Source organism: Ursus maritimus, unplaced genomic scaffold (genome assembly GCF_017311325.1).
Source record: "Ursus maritimus isolate PB19 unplaced genomic scaffold, ASM1731132v1 scaffold_7, whole genome shotgun sequence".
Taxonomy (NCBI): domain Eukaryota; kingdom Metazoa; phylum Chordata; class Mammalia; order Carnivora; family Ursidae; genus Ursus; species Ursus maritimus.
The window spans coordinates 75217539-75234082 of NW_024426885.1; the positions used below are offsets into that span (position 1 = coordinate 75217539).

General features: G+C 38.5%; 1 protein-coding gene across 15 annotated transcripts in view; it reads left to right on the forward strand.

Annotated features, from left to right (window-relative positions):
* PCDH15 (protocadherin related 15) overlaps window positions 1–16544 on the forward strand; it is a 768547-nt gene that overhangs the window by 419365 nt on the left and 332638 nt on the right. For 13 of the 15 annotated variants that reach the window (XM_040624601.1, XM_040624600.1, XM_040624598.1 and 10 more), the window contains one exon: window positions 6985–7191. In XM_040624601.1, the coding sequence (XP_040480535.1) occupies window positions 6985–7191 (207 nt within the window). Of the gene's footprint in view, window positions 1–6984; window positions 7192–12320; window positions 12342–16544 lie in introns of all 15 variants that reach the window. The other 2 variants (XM_008689578.2, XM_040624596.1) reach the window with 1 other exon arrangement.

Genomic DNA, 16544 nt, shown 5'->3' on the forward strand with positions numbered 1-16544 from the left:
TACTTCACTTTATTAAAAATATTCCTTTGGTGGGAAATGTGTCAGTATGATTTTGTTGTCATATTATGAACCCTTGTTAGGTATGTGCTGTCTATATTCTCTCTAGCAAAGATATTTTTTTTCTTTTTTGTCAAACAGAAAATTTATTTATTTCATCCAAGAATGTACTTCTTTGCTCTCTTTATGATATTACAAACAAACCACTTGTGTGATATACACACTGATTTTTTGTATTTTATCTTCTAAATTTTAGTATGGTTCTATAAGTTCTGAGGTATTTTTAGTCACTGTTATAAGTACACTTGCTGTCAAAGTCTTTAGGCATCTTTAATTCATTAGAGTATTTGAGTTTAAGTAAAGAATGTCTCTGTAGATTTAAAGCACTATCATTTTATAAGAAGGGCCAAGAAGCGATGAATACACTTATTTTTAATTATTAACTAGTTGGTAATATTAATATAATCTTTGACCCAGGGAACAGAGGCTTGCCACAGACATCTCTCCCGAAGACATTTCAAAAGAAAAATGTACACATGTAGAAAGGAAATGTAACCTATTGTCAGTTACTAAGGCTCTGGCCCCAAATCCCTTGTAGGTCTTTGGTGAGCTGAGCAGGATCCTACAGAGAGCTCCCTTATACAGATGAGGTTCCTGCACTTTTATTTTCAACCGTTCAGTCCAATTGAAACTTAAAACTTTGCTTAAAGCTGAAAAAGTAGCAATTACTTGCAGATGAGGTTGAAGCAGTGTTGGCCTACACTGTACCAGCTTCCTAGGAGCCTGAGCCAGGGAAGACGAAGTGCCAGACATACTGGTTCCCAGAGGGCATCGGGCTGGACATATCACGATCACCAGATGAGCTTGTTTCTGAAAGGCAGATTTCAGGGCTCCCCCCACTGAATCAAGATGCCCACATGCCTTTCCAGGGCATTAAAGTGTGAGAGCCCACCATGTATTAATGTCATTTGGAACCCGGGATGGTGGGGTAAAATTAAAATAATAATTAAAGAAACAGACAACTAAATACCTATCAGAAAGCCTGATGGAGGGGCGCCTGGGTGGCATAGCGGTTGAGCGTCTGCCTTCGGCTCAGGGCATGATCCCGGCGTTACGGGATCGAGCCCCACATCGGGCTCCTCTGCTATGAGCCTGCTTCTTCCTCTCCAGCTCCCCCTGCTTGTGTTCCCTCTCTCTCTCTGGCTGTCTCTATCTCTGTCGAATAAATAAATAAAATATTAAAAAAAAAAAAAAAAAAGAAAGCCTGATGGAGCCCCTAGGAATGTGCCTTCACAGGGACCTCACGTGAGACATGGAGGCATCGGACAACGAGAAGGCCTTTAGAAACCACAGTGTTTGAGAAACACTGGTGGAAAGTACAGAAGGCGAGGTCTACTTCTGGAGCCTGCCTGTAATGAAATGATGGATGGGAAGAGGCACGCATCCGTAATGCTTAAATATCCTTATAATGTTGGCAGTTCAGGTCACTTCCTAGATCAGACTTTATTAAGCTGCACCACTTGCCCTGAGTGGCCATAAATTAGTTTACTACCTTACTATAAACTAGTGGCCATAAACTAGTTTACTAGCTCACTGTGGGGGGAGGAGAGGCCTACATACACATTTTAGGAGACCAAGTGTATAAGTTTTCAGTAAACTTTTTATTGAAAACTGTCCACCTTGATGGATTTTCACAAACTGAGGCACCCAAATATCCAAAAAAAAGAAAGGGTATTAAGAATGCCCCAGATGTCTCACCACACTCTCCTGGCCACTATCCCTCACACATTCAAGAACTCCAAATGGATGATTGTAACAGTAAAATTACTTTTGTCTGTTTTAAATTGGTTTATTTTAAGACTGTATTTATTAATGTAATTATTTAATTTATTTGAGAGAGAGGACGCAAATTGGGGTGAGGAGAAGAAGGAGAGGGACAATGTGGGGCTCGATCTCACAACCCTGAGATCATGACCTGAGCCGAAGGCAGACGCTCAACCAACTGAACCACTCAGGCACCCTTAAAACTGCTTTTATAATCACGTTGAAGTATCGTATCTTGTATCAGAATCATAATAGTGTTGTACACCTTTCCTTTTGTTTGTTTGTTTGTTTTTTACCTGGCTAACCTCGGAGGTATATCTCCCACAACCATACACTGCACTTGTGAAAGAATTCAAAAACAATGTGTCATCAAGGGAACTTTCGGACTTTCATCAGCATTTGCTTTCAAATAAAAGTCCGAGTCATTCTTGTTTGAAGCCCAAGGCAGGCATGTCTCAATGCCTGGCTCTTGGAAAGCTATAAACTAGTAAGATTGTTGACGCTAATAAATAAATTGGTTGAAGATGTGAGTAAGTAGATTTTAACGATCTAAATCGGTTAGGAAAAAATGAGTAGAACTTCTAATCAAAAAGAGAAAACGGAAGTATAAATTGAGACTTCCAGCAAAACTCTCCAAAGCGAACCCTCTTCCTCAGGTCTACTTGCAAGTTGCATTCAGAAGTGGGAAGAAGGGGTAGAGGTTGACCGAAGCCTGGGCCGCATGGATATGCTGGGTTCTCGAGTCAGCCTTCTATGAATGCAGATAAGCAGCCTGTGCTTAGCTGGGAGAGGCAGGCTTGAGGAATGGCATCCTTTATCACCTGAAGGCTTGCCCGAAGAGGAGTGTGGGGTCCAGGAGAGGGACCAAATCGCGGAATTAGAAGGACAGGAAGGTGAGGCAAGCCTGGGAGAGATGGAAGTCCTTGAAGGCTTTGGTGAGAGAAGTGACCCAATCTGGCGATTCTGTCACGAAAGCACCAGCTCCCATGATGGGCGTGGGCTGCGGGGCAGGGTGGACGCTGACACTGAAGTTAATATGATCCGGGGACAGATGGTAGTAGTGGGATCTGGGTGGTAACCGGGGAGGAGGTGAGACGTAGTTAGATCCTGCTTGTATTTTAAAGTTCATAGTCAACAAAGTGTGCTCATGGATTAGCATGAGGTGTGCAAAGAAGCTGGGATGGAGGTGGGCCGAGCCCCTGGGAGAATGGGCTGCCATGAATCGGAAACAACCGTGGAGCACGGAGCGGGTTTGTGAGGGTGAGAACTCCCTCCTGGCAGAGCTCTCATTGGAACTGTTTGTTGATGCCCACACAGAGGTGTGGGGTGGGCATAGATGCAGGGGAGGTCAGCTGGGAGTCATGATGTTACTGGCATTTCTCAGGCAATGACATGGGGATGGGATCCACGGGACCCCAGTGGGAGGAGGAGGAGACTGCCCAGCCTCCCTCCCGGGTCTCTCCAGCTGTCAGGGTGGTGGCGAAGGGACAGATCAGCAAAGGAGAATGGGGAGACGTGGGGAGTAAAGCCAGGAGGAGACCAAGAGAAAGCGTTGTCTGGAAAGGCTAGTGAACAGTGCTTGAAATGCTGAAGATAGGTCGCAGGGATAAGGCCTGAGAATAAATCCTGCTTTCATCAGCCTAGGTGTCCTGATGGTTTTGACAAGGACAGCTGTGTGAGGCCAGGGCAGAGCCTGACTGGGGTGGGCTGGGGACACCTGTGAGGAGAGACACCCACAGCGATGAACACATGGGTGTGACAAGTGCGTCTTACAGGTGCACGACAAAGGTCTCTTGACTGCCTAGGAGAAAATGATCTCTTTCTTCTTTTCTAGAATTCTTTTAAATGTCTTGATAATCTCTCCCATTTTCCCCTTCACACCTAAATCCTTCTATGCACTTGAAAGGGTTTATATTAGAGATGGTGGGATTTGTGAAATTGCTTGCCACCCACCAGCAAGAAAAGTTACTTTGCGTTCTCAGTCCTCGGATGCAGGGAGCAAAAGGATTATCAACACTTGCTTGTTTTAATATTTAGAACGGAGTAGTTTGTCTCTTTCAGTGTCGTGCCCTCCAAAGTAACTAAATAGTGTATTTTTCTTATACTTCTGCTTTCTTGGCTTTTAGTTTCATTACTGAAAATGGAACTCATGCCCAGAAATTCTCCAAACAAAACCTGGCTTTTTAAATACAATGTTTAACTTGTAACTACAGACTCTGTAGATACAAATAAAGTTTTTCTTTATGGGATGAAGTGATTTTTTTTAAAAAAATCCCACCTTGTTTCACTTGACCTGCTTTTTTGTCCTCATCTCATTCACCACTGATTACAGGGGAACAGAATAAGTCAGATTTTTGAGAATTCTTATTTATGTTGTTTAGAAGAAGAGAGGATCGAATGACAGGTTTGATGCATGGTCTCACTGCAGAACGAAGTGTAATAGTATTAATTTGTGTTAAGTGCCGTATTTTACCTCTAATTAATCTGGAGTATCTACATTATTAATATTCTTTCCTGCCACTAATTTCTTCCATCCGTCTTACATTTGGATATTCATTTGCATTCTTGGAATTAGAGAACCATGTGGTGAATTTCCCTGTGTAGCCTCTCATAAATCAAGACACCTGAGTGTGGGTGCTTTTCGGTCTGTTACATGTGATGTGGCCTTGAACTTAAAACTCATCCTTCTGTTTCTCCATCAACACAAAAGAATATGTTTTTGCATTAAGAGAGGGGTATACAAAATAGGATAGGGGTTAAGAATGTGGACCTTAGAGACAGATACCTGGCTAGCACCTCTGGAGCACTCAAATCAGACCAGGTATATAGTAGCAATCCAAACATATCAGCCATATTAATGACAAACTAATGCGAGGATTAACACAGAGTTTCACATGTTACTTTTAAAGATATGCAGAATTAGATTGTTCCCATAGATCTAATTTGAGGTTTATTTCCTTTTCATTGGACTACTTTGTTTTCATCATGCAGATAATACATGTTTTCCCTGGCTTCACAGCTGGCAGTAAAAATTAACAGCCTATGAGCTGAATGTAAAACATAAGCTTCCTTCACTGTGATAAAATTTGGCTTTTTGTTTTCCTCTCTCCATCCATAAATTGTGTGTTGATGTGTGTTTATTGGGCGGGGGGTGGGGAGGGAACAAATGATAGATTTTATGGCTTTTCATGACATCACTAGTATGTCCATATGGATAGGACATCATGGCTTTTGGAATAATTAGCTACAAAATAAAGGGAGAGAGAAAAGGTCCTGTTCAGAATGACTTGCATGTATGAACTGCTCCTGCTTTAATCAGATCACAGTTGCTGGGTCAGAACCCCATATGGACCAATTAGTTTCATCCAGTATAAAAGCAATGTTTTCTGGCCATAGACTCTACATTTCACCCCGATCGTCTGCGCCCAAGGAGCCTGCTGTGTGTCGCAGAGGGGGCTCCTAGAAGAGCATCCATGGCTCAGCACAAATTAATCACAACTGCTGGTTGCAGAAGGAGCTGCCCATGGTGTCAGCAGCACATATGGCTATGTGTGAGGAGAATATATAATTCCAGAAAAGGCTACACATAGTTTCCGGATTGTTGTCCACAATGAGGAGCGGGGCTCATAAACATTTTACTCCATGGACCACTCTGGCAGTCTGTTCCCAAAGAAAATTCACATGCATAAAATAAATGACATAACATTATAGAGGGAATCTAATGCATTGAGATAGAGTTATCAAAATATTTTAAAAAAACAAAACTAGGTAGTGGTATCAATGCTTTAAATAACATAATGTTACAGTGAGTTTATTAATTACCATAATTTCAAGTTAGTAATTAGCATAAACAATACTTCAAAATAGCTTCATTATTAATAACAGTATGAAGGGAAAAATATTGTGATTTTTCTTGGTTCAGAGTTACCAGCACTGCCAAACATCACTGTGATTTGTTACTTACCCTTTTAGTTGATGAAAATGCTAAGTTAAAATTGGAGGAAAGTGCACAATTGTCTTCTAGAAGGCCCAGGTTCTTGCCTCTGGATTGAAAAATCAGGGATATCTATCTGAACAATTTATAAATTTTCATGGCCAAGATGTTATTATTTCATCCAGGAAAGCACTCCACTATTTAATATAAAATATTTAACTTTCACTTGGACCTGATTTCAAAATACAACTATTGCAATAATGGGGAAAACTTATCAATAAAAATTGACATCAGGGACTTTGAATCTATTTTAATAGATGTATATTCTATTGAGTTGTAACAAGGTTTCTCCTAACATTTGGAAGAATTTTTCTAGAAGTCAGTAGTGATGAAAGCTTTCCTTAAATAAAACTTTTGGATTGCTATAGAATAAGACAAATTTTCTCAATAAAACAGGAAGTCAAGGGATGGTGTTTCCCCAATTCCCAATGTGACCATGTGGTCATGGAAAGAAAATTTATTGGAAATATAAATTGCCATCAATTTTTTAAACTGAAGAGGAGAAAGAACAGGAAAACAAACATATTTCTAGGACACGGATATTAATTTAACTTGAATAATATATGCAATTAAATAATATTTGAAATTCTGCAGCTACTAAAAGTATTTCATTAGAAGCATCTCTGTCCCTTATCTGATGCTTTTGAGGACTTTCCATGAGCAGAAATGTAGCCTTACTCTATTAATTTTATATGGAAATTTGAATTGATTGGGGATTTGATCATTCGTGTGGAGTGAGAAGACACAGAGGAGAATAAAGTAAATATAATACTTTATGAATCTTTTTTTCTTGTACTTACATATTTTATCAGCAGTTTTCCAAATGCCTTTGCTTCTTGGTTTTCTGTCTACCTGTATAAAAGCACAGTTATCTCTTCTAACAACATTCAGTGGCAGATACAATAACTCACTGCAGTGATTATTAATATGTTTTTTTCAAATATACACTGAGTTTTAGGACAGGAGACAAAAAGTTGATGAAGCCTCTCTGGACTTTCTCTTCCTCATTTGCGCTTTCTAAGGGCCCCAGGCCCTTCAACTCTAAAGCATTTCTTCTTTCTGTGATGACACCAGTTCAAAAGAGAATCCTCATAAATAGTATGAAAAGTGACACTCCAAGAGACCTGATAACATATAACTTTTTAACCTTTGTAAAAATTCTTTTCTAGGCTGAACAGGACAATGGCCATCCTCTTCCTGCCTTCACCAGTCTCCATATTGAAATCCTGGATGAAAATAATCAGAGTCCGTATTTCACGATGCCAAGTTACCAAGGCTATATCCTGGAATCCGCCCCAGTGGGAGCAACCATCTCCGACAGTCTGAATTTGACCTCCCCTCTGAGAATTGTGGCTCTGGACAAGGATATAGAAGATGTAAGCTCAATATGTTGTTCTTGTTTTGTTAACATGTCTTGATATATTTATGTCAACAGGAACTTTTACGAAGACCTAGAGACAGGAGCTATTGAATAGAGAACAGAGTCCTTGTGAGTGAGAGTCTTATAAATGAGAATGTTAGTGTTGTAATTTCATTTCACATCAAGAATACTATAAAAAAAAAGAGCATGTTTGAATTAGTGACCTTTTTTTTTTTTTCAGTTTACAGATACTGGATATAAGCAAGAAAACGAATGTTTCATTTATTGTTTGCTAAACCTCCAGGGCAATCTTTTTTTATTAACATGGGTTAAAACTGTTAATACAGTTGCTGGTAGGGAACAATCAAGGCATTACACAAAGAGTCTACAGAAACATGAAGGCAGCCCTGGAGTATGATTGGGGGGACTTTTCTGATGCTATGTTATTTGGGGGTAGCTGACCCCCTCCCACTTCTGCTGGTGGCTGTGCTGAGGCTCAGACTGTCCACTCCACACATCATCGCCCGTGGCGGTGGTGCTGACATCAGCTCACACAGTGGGAAACGGTCCAGGCTGGGGGATCAGCGTGCCTTACCTCTTCAGTCCTTGTTTGGCTGTGAAGAGTGGACAGAAAATCTATACCAGGCCAGTCAGAGCCCTTCTAGGAAAGGAAAAACAAGGAATTGGAGCTGGGAGGCTTTGGCATCACGTATTAAAGAGGTGGGAAGGACTCTGGAGCCACTGGAGCCGAGTTTGCGGCCATCATGGCGGAAGCCTGTCATCAGCGGGAGAGAAGGGGCAGAAAAGAGTCCTGTTCGACTCGAGTCCCCTGGCCTATTCTGACTCTAAAGGTTTTCCTTCAATTCTGTGACCTACCACAGTAATTCCCCACATATCTTTTTTTTTTTTTTTTTTTTTTTTTTAAATTTTTTTGGTTTTTTTTTAACATATGTTGAGCTGGATTTGTCTCTTGCAATGTGAGAAGTCCTGAGTCCACAGTTTCTCCCTTGCTGGTGGCGCTCTTGGGTAACTTCCAGTGAGGATGGAGATGTTCTGCAACTGTGCTCTCCACTCCCGGAGACTTGAGCCCCGTGTGGCCATGCAACGCTGGACATGACACTAGACCGAGAACCTCATTCTAGCGTTTTGGTTAATTAATTTAAGTGTAAGTTGTCATCTGTCTCTAACTGGACAGCGCAGCTGTGGAATGTCCCCCAAATCTCATTCCATGGAGCTTTGTCATCCGTCTAGTAAATGAAGAGGGAACTTTCAGACTTTTTTTTTTCTCTTTCTGGAAAAAGTGTGTAACACTTTGCAGAGGATGTGACAACTCTGTGTGCCTGGTCCTCTTCCCAGATGCCGTTATGAATCCTGGTGTTTTCTCTTCTCTCATCCACCTTCCCTGTCTTTCATAGTCTCTCCTCTTCCATCTCATCACGTTTTACACAGTAACTGTCATTGAGTTCTTAGTACCTGCCAGACAGTATAGTAACTGCTTTATCTTGCATTAATTCCCTTACATCTCACAGCCAACATAATAGATGTAATTTCCCATATTGCAGAAGGGGGGATGGAAGCTATTTTAAATGCCTGATGTGATCACAGAGTTCGTAAATAGTGGAGCTGGTCCTTGAGCCAAGGTCTATGGGAAACAAAGTCCTTGATTTTAAGACCAAACTAGAAAGCTCCTATCTATTTGCTATGGTCTGGCTCTAGTCTGACTATGATAATGGCTGATGAATGCTACAGACTTTCTTTCGGAATAGTGCGTATACATATACGATTTCCCATCCCAGCTTAGGGGGTTAGGGATCCCCTGAATGTCTTCATTTAGTGAATTCTCGCTGGAAAATTTAGAGCCACCTTAATAAGTTTTATATAGGCCAAGCTACTATATTTTGTAGGACTGGTGATGTACCATAAATTTTGATGTGGATTTTGTTTCATTTTTTAATTAGAATGCATAATCATATTTTAAGTAGGGACTAGTCAGTTTGGAAAATTATAATGGTTTATGTCATACCTTCATGAACACAGTGGTGAGCAAAAGCTAAATCCTAAAGAAAAAATGCAGTTGTAGTTTCTCCATAATTGCAAAATGTATGTGTTTATATTCGCTTGATGTATTTATATTATTATTATTATTATTATTATTATTTTGCTTGATATATTTATATTACTGAATGGTTGCACACTAAGCCCTACACTTGCTTGTGTACATTCCTACTTTTCTAGATTGTCATTCACTTTAAAGATTCTAAGATTGCATTCTAAGAGACTTTGTAAAGATGGTGGGACTTACAGGGTGTCACTGAGTTGGGGTGGGGAGAGCTCGTGGGTCTAAAACATGTGGGAAACACTATTAGCATTGTGCTCTTAGAGCTGACAATTCCAGTTAGCCTATTAAATGCTCTGAGTGTTTCCAGGGGTGGGGCAGCTGGCTTGTCTGCCTGTTTGACTCTTGGTCCTACTGTATGATGGTTGTATGATATGGAGGGGCTCTCATTCACCAGTTGCCCTTTTGCTCAATCACCTATGATCCAAAACGTTATATGGGAGGAGTGATTGCTCCCTTGGCCTGCTCGTTCACTAGGGGCTGGTGGGGATGGAGGGAGAGGATAGTTCCCATAGATGTCACCATGCACACAGAGAGTAGCACCATTAATATATCTCGTAAAAATGTCACGTAATTGAACAGTGTGTATCTGGCCATTTATTTCTTATTTAGGCCCATCCTCTTTCTGAAATTAACTACAATGAGCACCAGGAGGTGTCTAGAAAATGAACAAGTATCGCTAATCTCCTAGTGTTAAACATTTCTAAAATATCATATACAGCTCCTATGTATCTATAATGTAAATAAGTCCACAGAATATTAAACATAGTTTAATCCACCTTCCTCTACTCTGCGAAATGTTCCCCTAAGACCCACTTCTCAGGAATGGATAGAACAACTCTTTGTGCCACTCTATCTTGAAACTTAGGAGTTGTTGATTTTCCTTTGTTCCTGACAACTGAAGGTCGTCACATCCTTCCTGTTTCATCCTCTGAATATTTTGTGACTCTCTTTTCTTTACCCATCTTTACAACCATCACCCTACTCGCCTCATATTAGAATTGCCTCCTGATGTCCTTGCCTTCATATTTTTTCTGACTCAGGCCTCTCTCTCACCCAGCCACTAACAGTGATCTCTCTAGGAGCTCACACGGGACTGTATCACACATCTGACCAACACGTTGGTGTGACTTCACGTTCCCTGCACAAGAGAATGGCTGGTGTCTCTTGATGCTTGAGCATTTCTACTGCCTCATTTTCTGAAACCCCCCACCTCACCTGTCTCCTTTAGCATCTACTTGTAGTGTCCTGCATAGGCCAACCTGCTTCTCATCTCATTTCCATTGTTTGTGACATTTTCCACGTTTTGAAATCTTTCATCTTTCATTACCCAAGCTGGCGTGGGCAGCTTACACTCAGTGTTTAGGATTCCGCTCAGGCATGCCCTTATTCATGCATCTTGCCCGGACTCTGCTCCCTCATGGTTGAGCTGCATGTCTCTCCACTGTGCATTTCTCTACTGCTCTCTTCATGCCATTGTAGGTGACTTGCTGCCTCTATGAACTTAAATGGAGGGTAGGGCCTACATCTCAATCACTTCTGTATCTTGAAGATCTAACACTGTTCCCAGAACTTAATCAGTTCCAGTGATTGTTTAATGAGCTCGTGCATTCAGGCATGAATAAAGGAATGAGGATATCTAACATATGCATCAAAAATTCTAGTGATATTGATTTAACTGTGTCACAATATGGCCCATTCCATGGTTGGATGATTAATTCCTAGAAACCTCTTCATATTGAGTTGAAACTAACCTTCTTGCTAACTCATCTGGTATTCCTTATAGTTTCCATTTGCCAGCACACAAAATAAATTTGTACAATAGTCTTAATATATTTCAAGATGTATTGATGTCCTTCTGAGTCACCTCTTTTTCCAGGCCAATAACTGTTTATTTTTTAAAAGTAAAATATGTTCATTGCTAGGTTATTTACTTATCTGTGTTAACAAAAGAAACTTCAAGGCCCTGTTAGTTCACAGGCAAGGATTTTAGTCTGTGGTAAATTCTTGCTGATTTTGAATGTCAGAATTAGTGAAATTAATCAGCATAGGGATAATAGGATTTAAGAATAAAGACAGAGATATGTCACCACATACAGATGTTACTAACAGAAATGGAGGTTTGGTATCAGGCATGAAAAGAAGTCATCACTACAGGAGTCCATTTCCTGAGCTGCTTCAAGAATAGCTATGCCACAGGGCACAGGCAAAGAAGAGAACAGACTTGGATTATTTGTCCAAAAATTAAGTTGTGTTTCTTCCTTCAACTCAGTGGAAAGTAAGACAAAGTTTTAAAACACAGTAGCAGGGATTGGTGAGTTGTGGTGTTATCAACAGTGTAGATTTCCAGTCAGAAAGAATCTTAAGGGTCACAGTGAAACTGGAAAAAAGAGTAAAAAAAAATTTTGTGTTCATGTTTCTTTTCTATGGTTATATAAATATCAACATATAGATACATATATAGAGAGAGATATGAATCAGGTTTGTTTTTTCAAGTACTCTTAGCTCGTACTTTCAAAATAGCCTAGAAGACAGGTAAAGCAAGACATGCCCAAGGTTTTCAAGAGGATGTCAGAAACCACCGGGTTTTCAGAAGCAGAACTACTAAAAGTTGATTATTGAATTCTGGTTCTAAAAAAGTAAATAAATAACAGAGAATAGTAATCAACAGAGGTTACCCACTTGGCCTGTAGAAAGGCAGTGAGTCATTTATAATTCTAGCCGGGTTCATGTCCCTGCATAAAGTGCTACTGTTTCAAGATAAAGGCATCCTTGAATCTAATGCAATAAACTCTTAAAGGTGCTTATATGTGCTTATATGCCTTATACATATTGATATGCTATTATATGTGCATTATGTCAGAATATGAAGACAAAAATACACCTTGAAAAAAGTTATTAGTTTAAATGTACTGGAAAATGTTGCCATTGTTTGTCTGTTTCTTACTAGTGTATACTTGTATGCCGTATATGTGTTTGTGGTCATTTATGTTGACATTGTTTTTTATTAATGTTAAATTTGCATATAGGTTCCACCTGGTGGAGTTCCTGTAGGTACTAGGTGTTTATTTTGTGTTTGTTCTGTTGTGAATTGCTGTGGTTCATTTCCTAGTTCTTTTTCTTTTCTACTAAAACAAGTAGACAGTTACTTCATTATCAACTTATACAGACATCTGCAACTACCATAAATATGTGTATGCTTGTAGATGTAATTTAAATTTGTGTTCCTCGTACTATTGTTTAGAGCAGAACGGATTGTGTGGAATCTAAAGTGCAGGTGAACTTCAACAAAGATTATTCAATCATTAAATGTTTTTTCAGTCCATGACAAATGTTCATAATTCATCACCATATTCTTTCTAAAAGATTCTAAGTGTGGAATTGAACCTTTTTGAACAAGGTTGTCTGAAGACAACCACTGCTGACAAATTCAAATTGGCAGATGAGATTAATTTTTTTGTCATTTTTTTCTTATACTTTATAATTTATGTACGTGCATAAGTATGCATATGTACATATGTGCACATATATACACATTTCTGTGTTATATGTGTATATATATGAGGATGCATATAAACTTGTGTGTGAGTGATACAATATTTTGATTCCTCTTGGAAACCCAAAATTGGCTTTAATTCCAATTACTTGTTATATTTGAATATTTCTTCTATATGATGGGATTTCTAATTTTACATTCATGTGTTTGTTTACCTTTGCATTTGCATATGTGTTTACTTTTGCCTTCTTTTTTTTTCTGTGCTCTGAGTGAATATCAGAGTTTATTTTACCTTCCTGGAAAATAATACACAAATCAATGAAATGATATGGTATATACTGAATGTATACTTTAGATAAAGTAATATTACCATTTGTCAGAGGGAAAAAGAACATTTATTAATCAGCCTTCTGTGTCCATATTAATTAGTTAAAAAACTAATATGTGTTTTAAACAAATATATAGACACAAGGACTACATAAAATTTATTGTCCCTCTCAAAATAATAAGCCAGAGCACTATCAATTTGCACTCATAAAATACCATGCCTGAAACTAGTATTATCCTCAAAAATAAACCCAAGTATTAAGCTCTGAGTAATAACTGGTTGAATATTTCCAAATCTGCATTCTTAAATTCTTGTCCTCAAAGTAACATCCAGATATTCACCAATGGCATCTATGTATCCAATATATAGATTTTAAAAAGTTGATACATGAAGTGTTCATAAAATTCACATGTTAAAATTTAAACAGAGATTAACCGAGCGGGACAGATTAGAAAGAGCTGTAAAATACCATGGACAATCATAGCTTTCTGTATTATGTTATCTTTTTATAAAAAATAATCTGCATGTCTGGGAAGTGTTATTTTACTCTCCAGCTAGTTATTACAACAGGACTTGAAGTGAAGTCAATTAAATTATCAAAAGGTCTTTAATGTTTCTGGATATCAAATATGAGAGTCTGTTTATGAAGCATGGGTGTGTATGTCATCTTCAAATGGGAAGCATTTGACAGTGAAAATCTTGCAGCTTCTGTCAACTGGGAAAAGAGACAGTGTTGTTTGTGACACAAGCATATTTTACAGTCTCACATGTGCACACGCTGGTTCCCAACCCAACATTCACTGCAGTCCTGCACCATCACAATACCTGGCATTTTAAAAATTGCCTACAACATGTGGTGAGGATACAAATGAATATATCTAACAAATTTCCTAACAGAGGCTACAGTTGAAAGGAAGAAAAGAAATTGGTGAAGTATTCATTATAATCAAGTAGAGAATGACCAAAGGACTTGGATAAAGGGAGAGAAGTAAATATCGGATATATATCCAGTCCCATTAGCAGAGCTTGCTCAACTTGAATTACTGGGTGTTTCAGGTCTGAGTAAAGGAAGCTGTTCTTTGGCACCATTGTGGGTAAATTCAGATAACAGGAAACAATATATGAATTTAACAGCCTAGTGATTTTACCTTGGTTGGTAAAATCAAGGATAAACACTAAAAAATGACAGACACTCATACTTAGGTTTTTGTTGTTGTTAATCGAAACTGCATTCTAACTTTTCTGCTCATTAAAAAATAAAGAAAGGGGGGGTAATCAGAAGGGGGAATGAAGCATGAGAGACTATGGACTCTGAGAAACAGAGGGCTTCAGAGGGGAGGGGGGTGGGGGAATGGGATAAGCTGGTGATGGGTAGTAAGGAGGGCACGTATTGCATGGTGCACTGGGTGTTATACGCAACTAATGAATCATCGAACTTTACATCAGAAACTAGGGATGTACTGTATGGTGACTAACATAATATAACAAAAAAATATTAAAAGAAAAAAAATCACAAGAAAGAGGAAAAAAATAAAAAATAAAAAATACCAAATTAAAAAAAAAATCATTGCATTTTATTGCAGTTGACTTTAAAGTACACAATAAGAAGCAACCTCAAAATGTGGTTCAGGATATATTGAGTTTATATGCATCTTATAATCTATTTTTTTAAATAAATAATCTAACTCTTTATTAACTAATACACTTGATTATCCAAACATCCCGCCTGCTAGCCTGCTGAGCAATTGGGGTCACGACGCTGACATGGAGCCCAAGTTTCCTGTTTTAAGTATCCATGGAAAGCCCTTGACTTTACACAACTCTTAACAACTTTCATTATTATGATAAAGAGACCAATGAAAATTATTGTCTATAGCATTTCTTTTTTTCTTGTTCCAGGATCAATAAATGTAGCATACTGGACTTATCACAATCATGGACATAGAAGCCACAATAGTATAGCTATCTCTTAATGAGATGTTACAAATACAGAACTTGGGTTAGTTTCAAATGGAACCATTCATTTCAAAGTTATTTGAAATATACATATATTGAATCTTTAAAAAGGTGTTTAGATTACAGTATCTGTGGGTCAAATCATGCCTACCTTTTAATATAATACACATTTCAACTTTCTCACTTTCACATAGAAATGTTTAAAAGGTGAGTTCTAATTTTTTAATCAAATGAACATGTCTTTAACAATTCCACACTCTATACTCTGCCCTCCGCCCCTGATTTCAGACTTTGAAAAGTAATCTATGATATTAAATTACATTTCACACTACACTATGCGAATACGTATTTTTTCATTTGAGTCTAGTCAACATGCATTTGAGTCTAGTTGACGTGATGTGACATGAGTTTCAGGTGGATGCCATAGTGATGTGACTTCTCTGTGTTATGCTGAGCTCAGCACACGAGTAGCTCCCATCTGTCACCACACAATGGTCTTACAGGACCAGTGACTCTATTCCCTGTGCTCTGCCTTTCATCCTCGTGACTTGCTCATCCCATAACTGGCAGCCTGTGTCTCCCACTCCCCTTAGTGCATAATATTTTTATAGTTGCCAAAACCTGTAGAAACCCCTCGCCTCCCTGCGTCATGTCTGTTGCTGTTGTTTTCATAAAAGCCTTGTCCGTAGTCCTGCTTCTCACTATTCTTTTCTCTGCCCCACCTACCTTCTTACTCCCCCATCAGACACCAGTCCACACTCCCCACTTACGTCCTTGTTCTTTCTCTAACATGCAGAGATTGATATCTTATCTTTCAGGAGGGCAGTAAGACTGTGAAGGGTTTCCAATGTGTAATTAAATATCTCTGTTTTGACCTTTTGCCATCCCTTCTTCTTTATGTATATGTCAGTTTTCTGGACTCTTAATCAGACACAATACAGCCAATTCATATATCTTCAATCTAATCATCTGAAATTTTTAAATTAAAATAAACTTTATGTTTCCCTTTGGAGAGCCTTTGCAGCATTAAAATAAGAAAAAGCAAGCATGGTATTTATAGGTAATGAATTATACATAAACAATTTTATTTCTATTTTACATTTAAAGTTAGAACAGAATAGTAATAGGCATACGTGCAGTTTATTACTACAAATGAAGTAATTGTACAATCCTACAGCTAGAATTTTGGGCTCTACTTTTCTCTTCTTGCATTTAATTCTTATTCCTCAAGCCCAATGAAGTTCGGGAGAATATTGATATTAAATAACCAAAAAGAATATATTCAATTGGATTATTATCTATCCTATTCTTTTCCTTTTATTCACATTAATTGTACTTATACTCATTCTGCTATGGTGTTTTCCACAACAGGGGTCATTGTCTTTGCATATTCCAGCTCAGTGATGAGTGGATGTTTAGTGAAACCTATCTTGTCTTTGGAAAGTCTTATTACAGTCATGCATGGTTTTGTAA